We start from the raw sequence: 22,799 nt of genomic DNA on the forward strand, positions 1-22,799 counted from the left end.
GCAGATTTGACATTTGAATTTGATGGGTTGATACGTCCTGTCGTTCGATTATCGAATGATGAGTGAGCCAGTGTTTTTAACTAATAAATACGAGTAGAAATTGTAAATATTTCATGAAAAACGATGTCCGACATCAATATGGAAAAGTTCGCCGTGCCAGACTTTGTGCCCGAGCGCTACGTAAAGGAGCTGGCGAAGTCTTGCGTCGGAGGGGAGGAGCTCCAACAACAGAAGGAGAAGATACAAGGATTAGCCGAAGAGACCGCAAGTGCCCTCAAGAAAAATGTGTACGAGAACTACATGCAGTTCATCGAGACTGCGACGGAGATATCCCACCTAGAAGCCGAAATGTACAAGCTGTCGCACTTACTCAGTGAACAGCGTACTGTGCTCACTACACTATCCCACGCGTCAATTTTAGGTAACGAAAACGCGATATCTCGCGAATCACTCGACAATCACGACGTCGAAGCAGAACGTGCCGAGGAACAACGTAAAAACAAGCTCAACCTCATAGCTGAGAAGGTGGAGGGTTGTATGAACTTGTTGGATGTTCCCGAGCGGACGCTGCTACACGAAGGCGACTTACTAGAGATAGACGCCGAGGAGAACACTGCCCTGCAGAGAATGCATGTGTATTTATTTAATGATTGCCTTATGTTGACTTCCTGGATATCAAATCGTAGAGGTCCTAATAGATATAAGTTCCAATGCAGTTATCCCATTAGTACTCTAGCAGTGGTGAATGTGCGGGACTTAGGGAGTGTCAAACAAGCTTTCAAAGTTCTAGCTTTTCCAGATACTAGAGTGTTTCAGTGCAACAGTTTTGCTATCAAGAAGGATTGGCTTGACAAGTTTGATGTGGCTAAGAAAATTTATATTGAAAAGGAAAATTCAAAACAAAAGAAAAAAGACAGTCAAGATAAACCTAAGCCTGAGTCATTGGAGTCTCCCAGTCTCTCAGTGGAGGAGCTACCTTCTCCACAGGTTGCTCCACTGCCGGAGTGGCTCGCTGATGTTACAGAAGAGCTGGATGTGCTGATTGTTGAGAGACATTTTCAGAAAACATATGAGCTGATGGTGTCAGCACAAAAGGCACTAAACACTGAGGAATTTAAGAATCATCCTCAGAGGACTGAAATACTGAAAAGGATTGACCAGAAACAGAAGGTATTGATTGAAATATTGTTGAAGGAATTAGATGTTACTCATAACTGGAGTCCAAGAGGAGGTCTGCAGTCCTCCCGGCAGCCAGTACTCATACTTAATAAGTTTAATATGACCAGTCAAGCATGTGAGTTATTTCTAGCTATATGCAGTCATACAGTAAAAGTTCATGTGAAAGCGGTCCAATTAGAGGGATCTATCAATAGTTACGTAAAGCAAGTAGGAGAGGTATTCTTCTGCTCACTGAGTGATGCCTTAACAGAGTTCACTATGTTATTTCCTAAGAATAAAATTAGTGCTTTTGTAGTCTGGGCTAGCATGCAACTTAGAATGTTAATGAGTCAAATTATAAAGCAGGTGTTCACTCCGCAGTGTGCCTTAGACTCTGTGTTAGACTGTGTGCAGAGTCTCAGGGATCAGTGCACACTGTTCTGTGAGTTTGGGCTAGATTTAAGATTTCAGATGAACAGCTGCCTTAGGAGCCCCATAGTTAAGGCTTTAAGAGAATATAAAGAAAAAATTGTTGATTCAATGAAGACTAAAGTATCAGAAGATAAGTGGACACCTGTAAATATGCACACTAAAGCTGGAGTCAATAAATTTTTATCACAGATGGAAAATTTGGGCCTTATCTTAGCTAAGTACATTATAAATGAAACATGGGTTGACTTATCCAGTAGTACAATCTGGTTTGCACAGTCTGTCATCACGGTACAGAAAGTTGGACTAAAACTTGTCACTAAAGATACAATGGAGGTGTTAGACGAGTGTATCTTTGCAGTTTTCAATTCTCGCCTAATGTTATCTCTAGGCAATGACTCTAGTTATGCTCAGAAGAATTTTAAATTTATTTTAGACACAGTGATGCCTTTAATGCTCAGATGTTACAAGGAAGAAGTTGGATACGACAATGAGAAGCTAGTGGGTCTAGCCAAGAAGTTTGGTTATGTTGCACCACCAAAGAAGTCCAACATCACAAAATACACCAGTAACGAATATTTATGAGAATAGTCATTAGATTATGCATGATGTATGTATGTTGGTGTACGAAATTATTTTTATTATGCTGAAAGCTTTAAAATTGTAATATATAGATAGTAAGCGTGCAGGATTTTTGTAAGTTTATTTAATGAAAAACTGATCAAATTGAAGTTTATATTATATGCAAGTTATGAATATGAAATTTTAATAAACCGAGATTTATGGTTCACTGTTTAATTTTATTCCGTATTCATGATGTGTGTGGAGCCATGAGAATAAAAAGATTATTTAAACTATTGATTTGCTTTTATTAAATACGATTATATAAAGATTACATCACATATTGGAATATAATTTTCTTAAAATACAGAATAATTAAACTAGACTTCACTTTCCATCAAAGATTCTAGGAATGTGGTTCCATTGATGAGTTTAGTGGTTAATACGACGAATTCTACATTGGAATATTCTTGTTGGCTGATAGTTCTGAGTGCTGATATCTCCTGGTAGGTGCACCCTCCTATAAAGAAGACTAGAATGACGCGAGGGTTCTCTGACGAGGAGTTTTCGCTAGAGATGGAGTTGCGTCGAGCCATCCGCGGCTGAAGTGTCTGTAGTTCGTCTACCGTAGGTCCCGGGAGCGTGCCGAGCACATCTTGAATACCTGAAACGAAAAATTATAACTTATAAACTTTTGTGTCGACTTATCTAATACCACAGCACAGGAATTAACGCGGTTGAATGTTAAGTAGATTAAACGGAACACCCACATCCGCCTCATTATGTTGAAGTTATGTGGATGGTACTTGATATTAATCTAGCATGTTTGATAAAGCTATGTTTAAAATTAAAAGTTAATTTTGTCCGTTGAAGCTCCATACGCTTACGATTACGCCCCGTGGTCTGCCAACGAATGTTGAACAAGACTCCGATTACTAATTGTATTTTACGATAAGCTTTGGCCGATACAATCCTCTAACCAAAAACCATGATATACTGCTTCGCATAAAATCAATCAGAATTTAATTAAAAATTCGAAAACCGTTCATCCAGAATTAGTTCCGGTAATAAATCAAAACATTACACTTAGCTCATGCATATGTTATCTAGATATAATTGGGCGTAGCGTTGTGAATGCGAAACGACGTAGCGAAACATGACTACGATAAATTAGGTCATACTGTAGGCTAATTGGCACCGGCGTGAGTGCGTTAATGTGTGTTAACACATACATGCACGTCTGTCTGATAGCTGCCGATAAACATAATCATTCCTATTGTTACTGGGTATCATTGTAGAATTTAACAAATTGATATGTTTTGCTTGTTAGAGTATAATAGTGGATAGCGTCATTAAATGTGCTCATTTGTTATTTAATTATTGAAATATATATAGATAGGTAAAGAAGGCCGGTAGGTAGGTAGGTAGGTCCACTTTCAGGCGCCTTCTTTCCTAACATAACGACATTATGTCTGAAGATGCTATATGCAAGAATTTACACATCTATACTAATATTATAAAGCTGAAGAGTTTGTTTGTTTGTTTGATTGTTTGTTTGTTTGTTTGAACGCGCTAATCTCAGGAACTACTGGTCCGATTTGAAAAATTATTTCAGTGTTAGATAGCCCATTTATCGAGGAAGGCTATAGGCTATATAACATCACGCTACGGCCATTAAGAGTAGAGTAGCAACGAAAAATGTTACAAAAACGGGCGACCCAATTTCTTAGGTGACGCAAGCGAATCAAATAATAATATGAAACCTCTTAATATTTATTGAACTGGTGGTTATCTACCAATATGTATTTATATAAAGAAAACTAGTAGCAAAAACTTAAGATCGTCTTGAGTTTTTGCCACTCGTATAGCCAAAGGTCGAGGTCGCCGCCGAGCATTATACGCAGCTGATTGAAATCAATCGAAATTAAAACATCTGTATGCAGTGATATAATTCGTTGGAACTAAAACTGGTAAAATAGCACCAATTTCTGTAGCTACATATATTAGTTCACATTTTTAAAAAGGTAAGGTGCTTATTTCTCGTAACCGGTGGTCATGTATGACAAGCTATATGGATATGTATGAGGTAACTTTGAAAGGATCGTATCAAATCGCATTATTTAGTCCCAGCCTTCCCTTATGGGAAAAGGCGTGATATTATATAGATTTTTACTGAAGCTACGTATAATATCATCATCCTAGCCTGTCTTCCAACTATATTGCAGTTGGTTTTCTCACCTATGCGTCAGCTACATAGAACTCCGAAATTAATTCTTTACAAAGGTACATTAGTAGGTCTTCCAATCTTTGATTCAATGAAACCTTTTTGGTCACGTGACCTTGCCGGGGATTATTAGTCCATGAAGGTATTCATAAATTAACCACAGATCGTCTCAAGTATGGGAATAAAATGTAATTTAAAAAAAAAAATAGTGCGGAAATTTTGGAAAGCATTTAATTTCCACAGACGAAGTAGAGGGCGAAAGTTAGTGGAACGAAAACGAGTATATTATTATATCGTTATGCATCGCATGGGGCATGTTGCGTGACAATCTCGTAAAGTTATCTAACAGCGGAGGTTACATATCTATATTTATTAATCTATACTAATATAATAAAGCTGAAGAGTTTGTTTGTTTGTTTGTTTGTTTGTTTGAACGCGCTAATCTCAGGAACTACTGGTCCGATTTGAAAAAATCTTTCAGTGTTAGATAGCCCATTTATCGAGGAAGGCTATAGGCTATATAACATCACGCTACGGTCATTAGGAGCCGAGTAGCAACGAAAAATGTTACAAAAACGGGGAAAATTTTGACTCATTCTCTTAGGTGACGCAAGCGAAGTTGCGCGGGTCGGCTAGTTATAAGATAACTCGTTTATGCACCGACATTATAATAATAATATAAATCTTACTCATATTTAACTGTAGATCTTTATTTCCGATGCCAACTAACTTTTGGTCAACTATTTTTACCTAACTACCTATTCAAATATTTTTCCTCAATCAGTTGGACTATGTATTTGCCTTGTACATATATTTGTTTCCTTTTAGATGACTGCGGGTTTTAGGATGCTTATTTTTTTATAACATGACATCCAACTAATATTATAAAGCTGAAGAGTTTGTTTGTTTGTTCGCGCTAATCTCAGGAACTACTGGTCCGATTTGAAAAAAAACAGTGTTAGATAGTCCATCTATCGAGGTAGGCTACAGGCCATATATCATCACGCTACGACCAACAGGAGCAGAGTACCAATAAAAAATGTTACAAAAACGGGGACAATTTTGACCCATTCTCTCTCATTTGACGCAAGCGAAGTTGCGCGAGTCAGCTAGTATACAATAGGTAGGTACATATACGAGACACATTTCAATATGCTATCTTTACTTATTTACTAACTGTTATTAAGAAGAATACAAGATGTATGGTTTATATAAACTAAGTTTAAAGTGCACTCACCAGTCCATCCCTTGTTCTTAGCGATGTGTTCGCTCAGTCGTACTGTGAGCGGCGTGTACTTGCTCGTTAGATAACTCTTGTCAGTCGCGTTCATCTCAGACTCGTCCATCGTAAGGTGAAGTGCCTAGGTATATAACAGATAAATAAATATTAAGATTGGACAGATTAATATCACTGTAATTGATAAATGTCCCTAGACGATATCTGGCAACAGCAGTTCATTGTCAGTTCCGTTGAAACTGGCCAACGATGCAGGACTTTGTTTGTAGTGTCCAAGTGTGTGCACAATACAATACACAGGTACACTCCCCATTACTTCACTCTCATAGCCCAGTTTCATTATAATAACCCGGTGGGACGGATAACCGACACGACCAGTGTGAGGTCAGGCGCAGGACCGGCGGCTTTACGTGCTCTTCGAGGCACGGAGGTCTACGACCTTAACTTCCTCACTCCGGGCAATCTCTGAGAAATTCTTCAGAAAAGACTTTGTGTGGCCCGACCCAGGATTCGAACCTTGAAAATAAAAAGTATTATTATACCTTCCTAAGCACAGCATATTGCCTGGCACTCTGCTGCGGTCGCAACAGGCCGCATTTCTCTAGGTTACACAGAGTGAGCCACGTGTTCAGTCCGTACACTTGCACCAGCTCTCGCTTGTAGTACTCCAACACTTTCGGCTTCAAGCCTGACCCCGTCACGCATTGCAGGCAGATTAGACGGAGCACCTGGGAAAAGGTAAATCGTATAAATATGTCTAACAAATAAGGTCATGCATGCAGAGAGCAAATTTTGGAAAGAAATATCATTACTGACTGTTGTCAATTCCGATTCTAGTATCAAAAAATACGACTGGTAGGTGAGGTAAACACGAGGCGATGATGAGCTCTTGGTGTAACTAGTGATATTTGATCTAAAAATCTTCATATACCTATTCCCATAAAACTAAAATAATAAAATACTTATATAAAATTTGTACCGTTATTTTTAACTTAACCACTCATAAAACATAATTATTTCAAGCTGTTAAACCTTAGGATTTTTCTGAGCATAAATCTGGATAAAATGAGTCACATGTGAATCACGAAGTTATTTCATAAGTCCCTCGTAAGTCGTATGTGAGTCATTGGATAGGTAAGTACTTAGTTAATATCTCAAAATATAATGTTTACCTTAGTGAGTGGTTCCTTCTGTGCGATGAGATCTTCGATGTAAGGGCAGACTTTCTCGTTGTCGATGCAGTTGAGGAAGTCCTCCTCGCACTGCACCTTGTCTTGAAACTCGAACGTGTCTGTCGTCTAAACAACACAAAAATTGAATACTTTAGCCACGGGTAGACATTCTTATACGAATATTACAGCAAATCATTTTTTTAGGTATTTGATTTACTCTGGTTTTTAGTATATGTAGTTGAAACGGTAACAGAAATACATCATCTGTGAAAACTTCAACGGTCTAACTTTCACAGTTCATGCGATACAGCCTGGTGATAGACAGACAGTATCAGTCAAGTTCCTGTTTGCCGTTTAATCCTTCAGTATCCCTTTTAAAATATATAACTAATTAGACCTCACGTTAGATGTTCATCAGTAAGACGGAAAGTAGTAAGTACCTCTTTGATGTACTCAGCGATGGCGGTGTGTGTGGCGAGCGAGTGTTTGTTGGCGAGCATCTGCGGCAGTCGCGACACGAACTGCTTGATCTCCTGCACCGTCTTGTCCTTGTGCCGGTCGTCCAACTGCGTCTTGATAACGCGAGCCTTCTTTGATAACGCCGCTCCTACCTATGAGGAGAAAACAATAAAAAAATTGAAATATCTATACTTACATCTTAGTGTGGGAGGCAGAACTTAAACTAACTAAGATTAAGTTCTGCCTCCCACGCAAGTGGTCGAGGATTCGTTCCCGACACACCAATGACTTTTCGAAGTTATGTGTGTGTTAAAAATATTAATAGCTTGTTCCAAAGGTGAAGGAAAACATCGTGATTATTACTCGGGCGGTAGTAAAATTGGCAATTATTTTATTCACCCAACCAAAATGGTGAATCATTCACGATATTAACTGCCTCGGTGGCGCAGTGGTTAAGTTGCGACGCCGCTACCGTTACGTGGGAAGGTCGTGGTTTCGATTCCCACACGGAACAATCATTGTGCGATCCACAAATAGTTGTTTTGGGCCTGAACTTAGTGTCCGTTGTTTTTAAGTTTGTAAAAGTCATACCACCCAAGAGAAATTCTTAGTGCTGGAGTTGTCTACATTAAACCTAAAAAATAAGTTCTTCCATATCGTAGTTCTAAATACTAACCGAAGTAAAGCTACAATCCCTGATTTCGGCGAAGAGTTCTTCGTTAGAGTTGAGGATGTGTTTCTTGTCTCGCTCCGTCACCTCGGTGTTCGTATCATCAGCGCTCACGAACTTGTGGCCCGGAAACGTCGCCGTCGTGTTCTTGATACCGTAGATCTCATCTGTTAATCATAAATAAGAATATATTATTATTTTATGTTTTCATTAGGTTCATAAAGGCATACACAGATCACATTGGCAATGTCTTGAAATAAGGTCGTAACTGGCTGTCTTGTATGACAAGATGTATGGATGTGAATGAGGCAAGGGAAGTTTCCAAGGTCGTATCGATCAGATCAATCCTTTTTCCGATTCTACTATACATCAAGTTCTAAGTTTAAGTTTGTATATTTGACAAAGTTACCCTTTTTCAGGGATTAAAAATGGCGCAGCCAGTAGCGTGCCTGCAATAAAATAGAGCGGCTATTTGGAAGGGAAATATAGGATTTGAATGCCGTGCTTTGTCTTGTAACTATGCATTAACTGTATCTTCTAGAGTAAAATTTGTCAGGTAAAAACATACCAATAAGTCCTTCATAAGTGAGCTGAGTGGTCATGACGCTGGTGAAGTCGATGGCTCGGTCAAGCAATAACAGCTGATCGATGCACGAGGTCGTTGAACCCTTGGGCGGGCTGCCTTGCTCCTCTTTGTTGAGCCGACACAGGAAGTCCCACACCTGTATTGGAAAGTTTTAGTACACAACAGGTGACTTTTTCCCGGTAGAGTTGGATTTGAGTTCATATCAAATCACACTCTTAAACAAACTAATGGTAGTACTATTACTTATTCTGTGATACTGGTTAAAATGAAAATTATGTGGATCAAACAATACAATGGTTCCACTTTTCTTCTTATCTAGTTCGCTGGAATCCGATCTTGTCGGGAGTAAGCCCATTGGTGCCTAACTCCTGACAGTATCGATTTCGAACTCGATAGAATCACATTCGAACCTATGTAATATCGTACTTTTAAATTTCAAACAAGCGCATGATCAATGAATTCAATTAAATTCGATTTTTTCAAGAGTAAGCCCGCAGATCTAAAACAATTCTCAACCAATCACAGAAATATTGACTTCACAATGATAACCTAATGTAAATTTTTCAGTGGTTTGAGCATACTTACTTGTTTAGCAGCGAGACCTTTGCCGAACACTCTCGGTATAATGCCATACAACTGTTGTATCGTCCGAAGTGCCTGCGCCACATTGTACAGGCAAGTTGGGTCACCTTCTAAATAGTTCTCTCTGAAAAAGTAAAACATTTACATATGAGCTTGAAGCATTTGAGCAATTATGTGTGGCAAGAGAGTGCTAAGCTACATACAGCATACACAGTAGTACATGATAAGGTACCCATACTTCATTGATTACAGAATGGTACTAATATTATAAGTACGAAAGTTTGTTAGGGGGAGGATGAATGTATGTTGTGTCCGGCCACCCATCCAGGAATGCGTTCACGTGATCCCTCCGTTTCCATTTTACCACAGCAAATCTATTCACAGGGAGGAAGTCTTAGCCATAGATATATTACATAAAACAAATACCTGAAATCATTCTGCAGTTCCAACGACATAACATCACTCTCAAACGGGAAGATGTCACACTTGAACTCTTCTATAGTCAAGTTGCCCAGTACTCCTCGGTTAGTGAGGTGTATCTTGCATAGTTCGCTCTTGCGTGGTACGAATAGTAAGTGAAATTCCACTGGTGTGATTTGTTTGGACCTAGCAATAAAAGAAATGGTTGTAAAGTAATGTTCGAAGTTAATGGTGACAGACAGAAAGATGTGACATTTCTTTTGATATGCCAATGAGTCAGTAGCAGGAAAAGAAATGTGTTAGCTAAAAACTGTTAGATATATAAAATTGTTTTCAATTCTAAGATTAAGTCAGTTTCAAAGCCAAGCATAACAAATAATGCTGAAAAATTATGGGAATACCAAATCAAACTTGGCAAAATTTTCTATTTCATTCTATCATCTATTTTTACAGGATTATCCCAATACAATAGTGCAGAAACATTATACTATGATTGCTTTGTTATTTCACTTAATTCAGTTTTTTTAAAGTCATAATAAATAATCTAATATTTTAAACCCATTTGTAATAATAATGTTATATTACCTCAATGACTGAACATAATCAGCTACCAAATCCATCAGCTTCAGGTTAGGTCTAGCAATAAACACAATATGCTTCACAGATATTGTGGGTAGATTGCCTGGCTTCAGGGGAAACATCTCCACTACTTGATGATCTTTGAGCAGAGCGTACTGAGCTACTAGGCCTACTGGACCGGCCAGCCATTCATCCCATATTGTTACCTAGAACAAAAAAAAATGTCTGCTTTTACTACTAGCAACTTATGCGTGATGTTGTCCACCTGGACTGTTATGGCTGATATATTTTATATCAATTTTTTTTCTCTCTTTATACCTCCGTCGGAGAGAATTTTCTGAAATCATCTTTTACCATTTTCAACTATCTACGCTCAGTAGTTTCGGCTGTACATTGTCCATCAGTCAGATATTCAGTAATGGAAGAGTTTTATACATATTGATTGTACACATCCAGGCTGTTTTCTTATAATTGAAAACTTGTGGTTTAAGTCAACGAAATTCAGAACATAAGAGCTGAGAGAACAACTACAAATGACGTTTCATGTTTAGGATCCGCATGTTTTTTGTTTGTCATTTGTTTGAACATTAAAACAATTATGTAACTAATAATTGGTTTAAGTAACAAATAATTTATTTTCCTATTGATCGGCGATATGAGTACAGGAAAATAGTGTATAATATTAGTGTTGATAAGCGACACAAATGCTTACCTTGGGCCCTTCGTATAACTGCAATAAATTCAGTAATTGTGTCCTCATGGTCTCCTGTACCAGAGCCACATTCAGTCTACCACCAGACAGGTGGGTACTCATCTTCGTTTCCCGCATTTTACAGTATTTTTCTTTTAGTTTTCACTATTGCTTCAGTGGGCAGAACAAAGTATTGACTTATTGACATGAAAATAAACATATAGAGCTGTCAGTGTCAAAGTCAAAAATTGCTGTCAATTTAAAAACAGCTTTCGTTCAGGAATCTGATCATGTTATAAACAAAGAGTATATATTTTTAATACATCATAATATTATTGATTGTAAACACCATTATAATGTATTATTCTTTTCACTTTTTTAATATAACAAGGTCGCAAACATTTAAAACCATATTGTCTTAATGACTGAAATCTAGGGTTGTAAAAATATTATTGCAACATTGAGAGGAAAACGTGGCAAATTTAAAATTGATTTTTCCACGTGAAGGTTATTTTAAATGTATTAATAATAATTGGTCATGTATCTGATGATGGCTTACATTTATAATTATTTATTATTTATAATTCAATTCTCAATATTCTGCTTAGTATGCTAAATCAAACTGCAATTTAATATAATAATAGATATGAAAAGGAAATAAGACGCTCATGTTATTACCTGCTTTAATTTTGTTTTTAGTATATAACTGTTGAGTATTTAGGTAATCAGTTATCTAGTTATCTATAGAGCTTATTATACCTACTAATTAAGGTTTTTTCCTTTGTAATGATTATTGGTATCACGATAGCGCTTTATTTGCCTACCTACTAATCTAAAGGAATACCGTAAACTAAAGTGAATAAATAGTAAACGTAGAGACAGTGAAATATAACGCATAAATCAGCTGGCATCTATACCACGAAACTTTTGTAGTGAGTGAGATGTATGTACGTAGCTAGCACAGGTTGTAGGTATGTAGTCGGCTACGAGGCAGGCTGTCGGTGGCGCGGCCCTTATCACTTGCGTGTAGCGGCTCACTGCGCGCGGCGACACATCGATTTTTCCACAAAACAACCCATTCCCAACCATCAGTTGTATAGTAAACACGTTTCATAAACAAGTGACGCTTATCTACGTGATAATACAAAATAATACATTGTGAAATGTGAATATTTTCGAGGAAAATAATGCACCACTCCCCGTGGGCAGAAAATTACAATGGCCGCCCAAAATAAAGGTAGGTATGTTTCTGACAGATTTTTCTTAAGTATTATTAAATAAATAAAAACACATGTAATTATTTAGCTCTATTGTGATTCTAAGTTACTGTTTGTTTTATTTCTTTGATGGAAATGATAAAAAATAATGAGTAGGTATTGTACTTGTACATAGTAATTTATTCGTATTGTCGTTTTGACATTACGATAACACGGATGGTGCGTGGGTGAAAATCGGCCATGTGAGTGCTGTTTGTAATCTTGTTTTTATGGCTGTTAAAGATAAGGGCGGGTTTACAAAACTTTGAATACTCATCAATATTTATAAAGTTCGAATACATTTGCCGAACCATTATCTTAGATGGAATTCTTATTACGTTAAAGGAAAATAGGAAAATTCGTTTTCATAAATAAGCTGGTACTAATGAGGAATTAGTAGTTAATACCCGAGACTCGCAATTAGATGTCGTGCTTATACGAACACATATACAATTTTAATCCTATTACACACGATTAATACCAGCTGGATGAACAAACATACATAAGTATGTATCAATTATAAGATTAATTACATTAGGTAGTACTGGAAAAGTCATACAGTAATGGAGTGGGAATAAAATCTTGGATTGTTCTCGGAGGTAGGTACTTAATTTATTATCGTTCCTTCTTAACCCACATTCGTATGTTTTATATTGGCACATAATAATAAGACCTCATACTATTCAGAGGTACGAGTAGGTACTTATAAAAGTAAATTGTACTCACTCCATGTTCGATAATGATAAGTGACCGTGAAAGAAACCAATCAATGTTTTATTTGTACATGGCTACATATAGCTACGATTCTTCGTATAGATGTACTCAGTAGTTATGTAGCCTACGTTATTTGCGACCTACAATTCTATTGCAAGCTTTAATGACATTTTAATGTCTTTCAAAGAAAATTTTCCTTTGCGAGTAAGTTCTTAACATAAATAATTTGCATTTTACAACTCTTTGAAGGAATACTTATTTCGTGTCGTGATTTATTCATCTTTAATTTTCAATTTGACCCTGACATTAAACAAATGATAACAGGGGTAACTGTTCGAAAATAATAGAATCTGATGTTGATGCCTCAAAGTTGAAAGCACTAATTTCATACAGGAATTAGAAATGATGAATTCTACTTTTTATAAGTTACCATCACACCATTTGTATTGATTATAATGACGCTATACAATTAGATGTTTCAGTCTCGATAGACAAAATAACAAACCGTTTCAAGATTTCCAATCACATAAGTATAAAGCCTGAGGGCTCTATATAAGATAATAACCAACTTCGATTGGGACTCGCTCATTTTAATAGTTACAATCATAAGTAGGTAGATATTATTTGTCTTAGTAATAACATCTAAGGCGTTAACGAGTTTTCTGAGATAAAGTTTTCCAAATAAGTAACGAACTCGAAAGTTATTTTCCACGACTGCAGATTTTCGTAAAGATTTTACTTATTATCCGACCGAAACCGAGTGACACAAATGTAGGAGGAAAGCTGCATGATTGATGGCTCTAGGCAATTTGGTAGGTTTCTCACAAAATTGCGCGGTCGGCTGTCGCCTGCCGGCTAGCAGATGATTAATCTTGGGTTTTTCGAGTTCACTCCTCCTCTTACAGCGTACGTATTTTTTCAACGTTTTTTCCAGTTGTTGCTATCTACATTTTTCTATATGATTTATTACAAATCATGTTCCCTTGAACGTAGAATACACACGGGTGATATATTAGAGAAATGTTATACATGGCGTAATGTGTAGCTTAGGCACTTTACCTCTATTTTGAAGATGTTTTGAAATATCTCCAAGGAAAATAAACATAGGTATAAGTACTATTTTTTAAATAAGAATGTTATTTCCGATTTCCTAGATTGATTAGATAAATATTTGATGATCAAGAGAAGACGTATTCAAGATTTTTCTAACGTCGTTTTATATAAGGACTTCCTTATCAAGAACATAATTATAAAGCGATCAGATATAAAAGGTAATTATATTCATTACGAGTCCGATAATATCGTCTCGTTTGTGACCGCCGTCATGATCTCCAAACAAAGCTAGAAACTAATATGAAATAGATAACATATAAGTAGAATAATGCTTAATTACGATGTGTCAACTATTTCCGATTCGAGTTGCTCTTTATCTGTTGACGTTGGATTTTCTCGAGCCCTCGTGCCAAAAGTAGCTCGAACTAAATCCGTCAATTAATGCAATCCCCATGAACGGCTTAACTCGACCCCCGAGACAACCGCGAACATAGCAAGTAGAATTAACATAAAGACTCCTTTGCCTATTCAAACATTTAAAAAAAATGGTAGATTATATTTTTTAAATTTCGAATGCTTTTTGAATATCTGCAAAGACAAATGTAGAGCTTTGACGTTTTATATAATGATGTTTGCATCTGAAAAAGAATTATTCTATTAACCTTTTTATGCTTTGAGTTGCATTCAAATTGAATGTCTTTGAGCCAGGTGTATCTAAGAACGATTTCATTTAACCTTTGGTTTACAGGTTATTATCTCTTGTGTAGTTTACCGGCGAAGTAATAGGCAATTAAAGGAAATCGATTTCCTAAGTGGTTGAGCTAACATTGAAGATGGAACCTTAGCCGTTTGTTTTTATTTGTTAATACAATAATAAGAATAAGGTTCAATGGAAATAATTCCGTAAATATTGTTAAGAATTCTAATTTCTAGCATTGAATTAAAGGCCTTCCTTTATCACGAACTTCAAAGGGATTTCTTTTGAATACAAAAGGAACATTAATGCGACATGGATATCCTTATATGAATAACATTATCATTAGGAAGCTTTGATTAATGATTGTTCGTATTAAGCTGGAGTAACCTTGACATCACAGTAATTTATGAAAGCCGGTATACATTATTTGACGTAAAAATATTACCTGCAACCCATATTACTAAAATCCATTAGTAAAATGTCGACCATGTGAAAATAAATGCGGGTGTAACTTAGCAAGCCGTAAACCGGAACGTTAGTCCTGAAACTCTTTTAGCTGTAGTGTGAAATAGTGGCTAAGTGGGCATGTGGCACCTGCTCCAAGTAAATAGGCCTGTTGTACTAATGGTCGCACTAGTCACCTACTTTGGCGTGTACAAAATGTAGGCGATTTTTGTTTATACTAACTACTCGCTTTTTGTAACAACATAACAAATTGCTATCGTTTTTTTCGGATACCGGTTGTGAAACATTTAAATCGTAGAAAAAAAAGCTTAAATGTGAAGTACTCTTTTGGATGTTTTATTTTTAAATGTAGAGAGAGCTTGCACTTTTATTTGAGAGAACCCGCGCGTGTTAAGAGCCATTGTGATATTGACTCATTTATAGCGCATTTTTTTTGTTGAAACTTAATACCACCTGATGATTTTTATCAAAAGGTAAAAACTGCACCTTTTTTCAAAGTCATAATAAGGTTAAATACTTTATTTTTGGCATGAGAAGGAATACCAAAATCTTGTTTCTCGCTTGCTCTATAGTTTGTCGTAAATAAGTAGGTACCTACTACCTACTACTAAATAATGTAGAGAGCTAAATTTAAATCTTTTTTTTGTCACAGTAAGTAGTGATTCAAGGGCTTAGATTTAAAAAGGGTTCGGAATGTGTCAGGGAATGGACTTACCCTTGTCTTTTTTTAGACAAGCATAGTTTGTTTACCAAAGTCTTTTCTTTTTGCTTGAGTGTTGTGACCGTTTGCTTTGTTTTTTAAACACTTTATTTAAGTGTATTAGATACCTCAGTTCATACTTAAAATCGTAGAAGTAGTACCAAGTTTAGATACCACTAACTGCATATGTTTAAAGAAAACGGTAGATTCACAGAAAGCTCTACAATAGTACAAAAACAAAATAACAATGATTCCTTGTCAATATTCATGTTGTTCTGCGTGCCGCAACAATATAAATTACAAGCTTATGCTTTTAATTAAAATCTTGCAACGACGTATAAGAAATTTCCAGAACAATTCCTTTATGAAAATACAAATAACAATCGTTACGTCTTCCTTATATTCCGCAGTACGAATAAAAATCTTAACCTTGTTAAAAAATAATAAAGAACGTAAAATTCTCTTTACTCGTTAGCGATTTTTTCCTTTCTCCTGATTAAAATCTCTTTAGTCATATTCGAAAAAGGAGGTTCATAAACGAAATTTTAATATTGTGTTCGTTACACGGCTAGGTTTTTAAGTTTCTTGATAAACCGTCAAGAGCCGAAAATGTAATTTCCTTTAATTTAAATTTCTAACTAAATATGAACCTCGGAATAAAATTGCCGATCATCTTTGCCTTTGATATATCTTTTTTTAATATCCTTCGTCTTTGATAAAAATTGAGGAATATTGATCACTGGAAGAGACAGGTGTTGATTTAGAATAACATGTGATATTTTTGTTGATACGTATGTTTATTTTAAGAGATTCACGTGTGTACAAAAGAGAACAATTTTATCTGGCTTACGATTACGTAGTTACATCAGACACATTGTCTTTTGTCAACGACTACTATTCCTTTAAATTCTGGAGATAAACCTAGATTTTAATCTACGTAATTACAGGTAGGTAACTGCAGATATTAAACCTTAGCATGACGGACATTAGATACTGATAATTGCGACCGAGAGTCAATGTTGTCTCTTTTTTGCTATGAGATATTTAGTAAGAAGGTTTAATCATATTCGGTGTTTGTAAAAATAAGGAATATAAAATTGTATTAATCTTTTCATTGAAGTTGATATGAAAGGTAGGTATACGATGGACGTGCAGTCAGTATAATTATTCTGTCAATGTCTCAGAAAGTACATTAGTAATACATTAAAAGTTCCATTAATTTATGTTTATCACGCCATTACACCAGCACTTGGCGGACTTCCGAACGAATTGCTTTCACGTTTTAATGGAAAACTTTTCACAAAAGCCGTGATTGGCGTCTGAACAAAAACAAATTAAATTAAAACATTAAAGTTGTTTGTGGAGTGACGGGAAATGGATCTGTTCCTTATAATGAATGAGCTAATTATCTAGTGTCTTTAGAAGGAATGTAGATGGAATGAATGTTCGTCTTAACAAAAGGTGTCCCGTAGTTGCCGTTGTAAGGCTGTAATGTATACCGTACGGTAATTACGTTTCCTGGCACGCAATTTTCTAAGAAAATGGATGTGAGATAGTTGTTTAGCTTAAGTAGCGTCTGGTTGCTTTTGCGCGGAATATTTTTGGCGTTGTTTTTTACTACATACATGCATTTCTCATGACGTGTGTAGAAATAAACGTTTGCTTTCCCTTTAAATGTAACACAAATGAAATTCCCTTAAACTAAATTTGTATTATTGTTTACTCAATTTATTACTTATTTAATTTGTAATATTCTAATGCGTTACAATGATTAAAGCTAATCAGGAAAGAAAGATTACAAGCAAAAAGTTTAGACTACGGTTACAAAAATTGATACCAAAAACAATTTAAAACGACACAGTTCTATTTGAAAAATAAATTAGAATGGATAGCGTTTTGTCGTGTATCCCCGTAGCAAATAGCAAATAGTTGCGGTCATGCTTTTACTCGGCTGATATATCAAATGTCCCCCGAGGGCTTGCGAGCGAAGTCCCGCCGTTGCACGGCGAATATCACGTCGTATATGAGATTAAAACTTTAAAGTCACCAGTCTGGATTGAGATCTATTTTAGTAACATTAGAAGCTTTTAAACAAAAGTTTTATAATATTAGCTATTCTATTGTCTTTCGATGTTGTTGTGACCAATGTAGGTACCTACTTTGATTACAAACGTACGTAAAAAACTGTTTGGTCAATTCCGGCAGTCAGGTACAAAAGACAATTTTAAACATTTTTCATAGTAGTTGATAAAATTAATGTTAATATAACGAGCACATGTTCGATTTGATTTTTAGTATTCATCCTTAAGATCTTATTAGCTTTGAATAATTTAAATGACTGATCGTACCTATATGACTATATCTAAAAGCTTGCCTAGTAGCAGTTTTGTTTGACTCGAGAACAGTATCGAACCACAACCTAGTCGATAGTTCTCAGAAGGGCAGGTGTCAACACACGATCAGTCTGACCTTCGATGCCCGGTTGATGAACAGACAGCGTGACAGATTGCGTGTTACTAATTAGCTTCAACTTTTCCATTAAATATTAATTTCGTGTTTCGTAATTTATATTATAGAAGATGTTTTCAAAATACTTGCTTAACTTTCAATTATAAAAGTTAGAAACTATTTTAAGAAGTATTTTATTTTGCATTTAATAGTTTGAAATGTTTTATCATATTAAAAATTCAAAACAATTTAAAAGTATATCTTTATTATATTCTTTATAAAAGCATATAAAATATGAATTGCTTGTGTTTTTTGAGACAACATTAGCTTCAAATCTTGTATAATACATTTCTTGTTGGCACCACTACCAGGCAACAAGTTATTAAGCACTGGCTGTTGCCAAGTTGTTGTTTCAAATAAAAAACTGAAGAAGGTTGTCAGGAAGCAAATGGAAAAGGTTTTTATCACCAGCGCAGCGTTTGCGTAGAAAATATCTTGGCCGTAAACTTTCATAAAGAATTATTAAAAGTATAACATTGTATAACTTGCGAACTGCACTTAAACGGTAGAGAATTATCTACAGTTATCACACAGTAGTAAGGCTTCGCTTTTGATTTTAAGTAAACGTTATCAATAAACTTAATTCAGTTGTACACTGTAAATTTTTTACAGTTTTATTTTAGTTTATCACTATCCCCTACCTTAATACCCGATAGTGTAGGCAAAGGTGGAGGAATATGAAATACACCCGTGTTTTGCCATGAACAATGTTAGTCGCGTAGTAATAAGATTGCTATTTGAATATCAATAAATTTTGTTGAGTAATTCTGTGATCTACTAATAATACTTACTAATAAAAATATCTTTTCATGATAACTCCCCGCTTTTCCCGGAAAACTATCTTAATTTAATCTTCCTCCGTACGAATCAATGCCAAAAAAGGCTGATATCAATAACGTACTGATAACTGATACAAATTAACAAAGCAAGTAATTCAAATATACAATAGCAAGCTCAATTACATACACAATACTTACATCTAGATTTAGTTATATTTATTAATACAAAATTCCCAAACGTCCCTAGTTTTGTTTGTTTACCACAAATTGATTGAATATTTACAAATACGGGGACATTTTGGTATGTTATTATCATTTAGTTCGTCTATTGTGTGCTCGGTCATTATTCTCGACAAATATCTGTTTGGACGAGCACATTCCTCCTCGTCGTTTAATTAAATATCTCTCGTACCTCACAAAATACTATATTATAGAAGTTCTAACAAAATAAAGTCAACAAATCATTTGGGAATGAATGATAAAATAAATATTGTTCAATTGTTTAATTTTCTAACTGAATAGAAGATTTTATCGCGAAATAAAATGTCTTAGTATTCCTTTTACTAGTTTTTTAAGGTTTGAACAATAAAACTGTTATTTATTTATGTATGTGTACTTCATCTGAGCAATAAAAACGCGTAGCCAGAAAGTCTTAAATCTTGACCAATAGTTCGTAGACTCTCGTAGCAAGGTGCGCTTCACCTCGTAGCAAAGGTTAAATCACGGCGTAGCAACAAGCCGTAGCAGAGCTTAACGTAGCGAAGAGCAGGTGTGATTCATCTTCTGAACGTTTCAAAATTCATGGTGATTCATCTCATTTGCATGATAATACAACGACAATATTAATGTGAGTTTGGAGCCAAGTTCTTTAACAAAGAAGCGATTGTATTTAGCAAATAATGTATACTGTTTTATGTACACAATTTACATACGAAACAAAGTTTAGATTGATGCAAAGATACACCAATTTCAAAGTTATTCACGCTACCAATATTAAATTGACTTTATCAAAATAACAACAAGGTACAAAGGTACAACAAGAACACTAGGTTTACCTGTTTTTACATGCCCGTAATTTGTATTTACCCTAAAGACACCTTCTAGACGTAACAAATTGATATAAGATGTGATAAAATATGGTAGAATAGCGACAGTTTGTCGATGAGAGCGTCAGGTCCCAAGGGCGGGAGTGCCACACTATCTGCCGAACACAATACACTATGTACCTTAGGTTATCTGAATAAAGCTGTAACTCTAGTCATAGTTTGTAGTTCGTATTTCACAACAAAATTGAATTTTAAACGAAAACAGTGATAGCTAGTGAAATAATTATCTAGTAATAAATCGTAATTTATTTGTATCTTACCTACTAGAGAAAAAAAAAGTTATAAATTGATACTGAAATGAGTATAAATTAATATGAATATGTTAATATTGGTCCAATTAGGTAAGTTGAAAATCTTTGACAATTTTTTTGGCTTATTCCACTAGTTTCTTGGCAACCACCCGACAGTGAATGTGAGTTTCTAAAAATTAGACAAATTCTCTATACTTAATGTTGATTTATTCTGCGGTTTACTTGCATATTTCAGTGGACAAAAGTTGTTATTTGTCCATCGAAAGTACATCGCTTCAAAACCAGATTTACAAAGCCATTATTTGTGTAAAACAATTTTAATAGAATATTCAGAGCGGTGATTGTATTATATTATCACGTGAAGCGGCCTCTACCTGTTATTGACAGTGGCTTTTGTTCCCAGTTGGTGACAAGTTTTGATTAAACAGTTGATTGAAGTATTAATACGATGTAATTCTATAAAAGCTCGTTGGAGCTCGAATATTGGTGAAAATTTATTTTATAATGAATTATTATTATAGGTATTTGGTGGACATGTAAATTTTATCTGATAACTGATTACCTATTAAACTGAGCATAGCTTAATAAATAATCAGTTAAGAAAACAGAAAAATCTGGTGTTTCCAATGTAGCTATACTAAACTAAAATGATGTTACAAGACTTTCGCTTAACATTTTGTAAAAAATAAGAAAATTAAGAATAAAAATATGCACTGTTTGTATAAGAAGAATATTTATGAAAATACCTTTTCATAACAAAAGAAAGATACCCCTTGGGATTAGCGATGAAATTTTCAGCTAGCGAGTATGTAGGTATTTGAAGAATGTCTCTTGTATGTCTCCTTTGGCGTTCGTTAACGAATGTCGAGAGGTCACGGCGCGGTTCAACCCTGCCGAGAGTGACGAGTGACGACGCTGTATCAATATTATAGCAGCTTTTTCTCGTAAACGTCTTACTAGCCATCAGGGAGAACCTACATGTAAAAAGACTACCTGAGATTTGGCTATGTCTGGAGTAGGGCTGTTGGCCATTTTTTTCAATTGGTAAATTTTTGTTACGGAATTGTTATAACCTGAGCAAATATACTTTAGTAATATGTTTTAAATAGTGATACATAATAATTACAAATCACGTTTAACCCTTAATGCAATATTTAACTATAAAATTCCATTTTGAGAGACAACAATTTATTAATCTAATTTCGAAAATATGCGGCTCGAACTTCGTATTAAAAATTATAAAGCGATTTTGTAGAATCAAAATTTGTCTATATCCGTTTTCGCTTCGTGGAAAGTAGACATAAAATAACAATAACATTGAAGAAATATAGCAGGTATTGTGTACGTATCCTCTTGTTGACAATATTCGAAATAGCGCGGAGATTACTTGTGTCGATTCAAGTATACAAACGTGGATCGAACAATGAGAGCGAGCGAGCAAAATGAACGACGGCACGAATTCCACCTTGTTTTGTCCAGGTTTTAATTGGATTCTGTGTTTGTATTCACAATTAATCAACCTGTGTTTGTTTAAAATCACCATTCTATCAACGATGGGATACGTATTGTCATATTTATTGACAAAAAAGTATACACACGACTATTTTATGAAAACAATAATTCAGTATATAGTAGCATCCACGATCTCCTTACTTTGTAATGATGTTCAGAAACTCTGTTTGACTGCCAAATGCGGAGACGTCACTCAATTTTAAGTGGCGTTGAAAAGCTTTTAGCTTCTATAGCATTTTTTGGCGTTACGTTCAGTGAAATTGACATAGATTGCATCAGACTTATAATAACTTAAAATGTTGGTAGATATTTCAGTATTCGGCACTTAGTAACACATGATGACAACACTTTTAACATCTACTTTAGATTGGAAACTATTGGAGCTAACCTTTATAATTTAGGAAGTCGGCGTTAAACCCAAAAAAACGGTGATTCATATGTAGTATCTACTGAGTCTTAGAAATTAAGTAGGAGCTTTACATGGTGGTACTTTTAAAGTATATGAATACTGAAGTTTTTGTTTGTGTTCAGTTGAAAGTTCGGAGGAGATGCCGGCGGCCACGGCTCCGGACCCCAGCGCGGAGCAGAAGGAGCGGCTCATCGCGGCCGTCAAGAAGGAGGTCAAACAGTTGATGGAAGAGGTAATTACAACTCTATAACTAACACCACCCAATACTACTCGATACACGAGACACGATGATTTATCAACTAGTTTGTTGGACTGATTGATCTAAGTATGTATTTGTGGTATTGGTTGTCTTTTGGTATAGATGTTATGTGTTCATACATTAATGGTCTTTGTTGTGCATATTTGGAGCTATCTTTAGTGAGATTCTGCAGTATATACTTAAAAAAAACTAGCGACTCTAACAAAAAACCTTTCAATATTTACACATAAACATACCCTTTGGAATCACCCTATCTATAAAAAATCCGCATCGAAATCCGTGGCGCAGTTTTAAAGATCTAAGCATACATACATACAAAGAT

The 22,799-nt window shown here is 35.4% G+C and overlaps 3 protein-coding genes across 4 annotated transcripts in view; 2 read left to right on the forward strand and 1 right to left on the reverse strand.

The window, feature by feature from the left end:
* On the forward strand, window positions 1-2,377 carry Exo84 (exocyst complex component Exo84). Its single transcript, XM_076127408.1, has one exon. It carries the CDS (start codon window positions 124-126, stop codon window positions 2,170-2,172), a length of 2,049 nt encoding a protein of 682 aa, XP_075983523.1. The 5' UTR covers window positions 1-123; the 3' UTR covers window positions 2,173-2,377.
* A 54-nt stretch (window positions 2,378-2,431) lies between these two features.
* car (vacuolar protein sorting-associated protein 33A) lies at window positions 2,432-10,980 on the reverse strand. Its single transcript, XM_076127410.1, has 11 exons — window positions 10,790-10,980; window positions 10,084-10,283; window positions 9,505-9,684; window positions 9,082-9,202; window positions 8,479-8,632; window positions 7,917-8,077; window positions 7,222-7,392; window positions 6,782-6,907; window positions 6,152-6,337; window positions 5,610-5,733; window positions 2,432-2,812 (listed from the first exon to the last, which is right to left on the reverse strand). Exons 1-11 carry the CDS (start codon window positions 10,904-10,906, stop codon window positions 2,529-2,531), a joined length of 1,824 nt encoding a protein of 607 aa, XP_075983525.1. The 5' UTR covers window positions 10,907-10,980; the 3' UTR covers window positions 2,432-2,528.
* Window positions 10,981-11,765: 785 nt separating this feature from the next.
* LOC142981702 (small G protein signaling modulator 2-like) overlaps window positions 11,766-22,799 on the forward strand; it is an 84,880-nt gene continuing 73,846 nt past the window's right edge. For both annotated transcript variants that reach the window (XM_076127775.1, XM_076127776.1), the window contains exons 1-2: window positions 11,766-12,005; window positions 22,341-22,450. In XM_076127775.1, the coding sequence (XP_075983890.1) occupies window positions 11,987-12,005; window positions 22,341-22,450 (129 nt within the window). In that variant the 5' untranslated portion in view covers window positions 11,766-11,986. The remainder of the gene's footprint in view (window positions 12,006-22,340; window positions 22,451-22,799) is intronic.

The sequence above is a fragment of the Anticarsia gemmatalis genome, chromosome 20 (assembly GCF_050436995.1).
Source record: "Anticarsia gemmatalis isolate Benzon Research Colony breed Stoneville strain chromosome 20, ilAntGemm2 primary, whole genome shotgun sequence".
Lineage (NCBI taxonomy): Eukaryota > Metazoa > Arthropoda > Insecta > Lepidoptera > Erebidae > Anticarsia > Anticarsia gemmatalis.

Coding starts and splice junctions, on each gene's coding strand:
- car (XM_076127410.1), bottom strand. CDS start 10,906: ATGCGGGAAACGAAGATGAGTACCCACCTGTCTGGTGGTAGACTGAAT. Junction 10,284..10,789: donor AGTTATACGAAGGGCCCAAG/GTAAGCATTTGT, acceptor TTTTTGTTCTAG/GTAACAATATGGGATGAATG. Junction 5,734..6,151: donor AATATGCTGTGCTTAGGAAG/GTATAATAATAC, acceptor TTATATACCTAG/GCACTTCACCTTACGATGGA.
- Exo84 (XM_076127408.1), top strand. CDS start 124: ATGTCCGACATCAATATGGAAAAGTTCGCCGTGCCAGACTTTGTGCCC.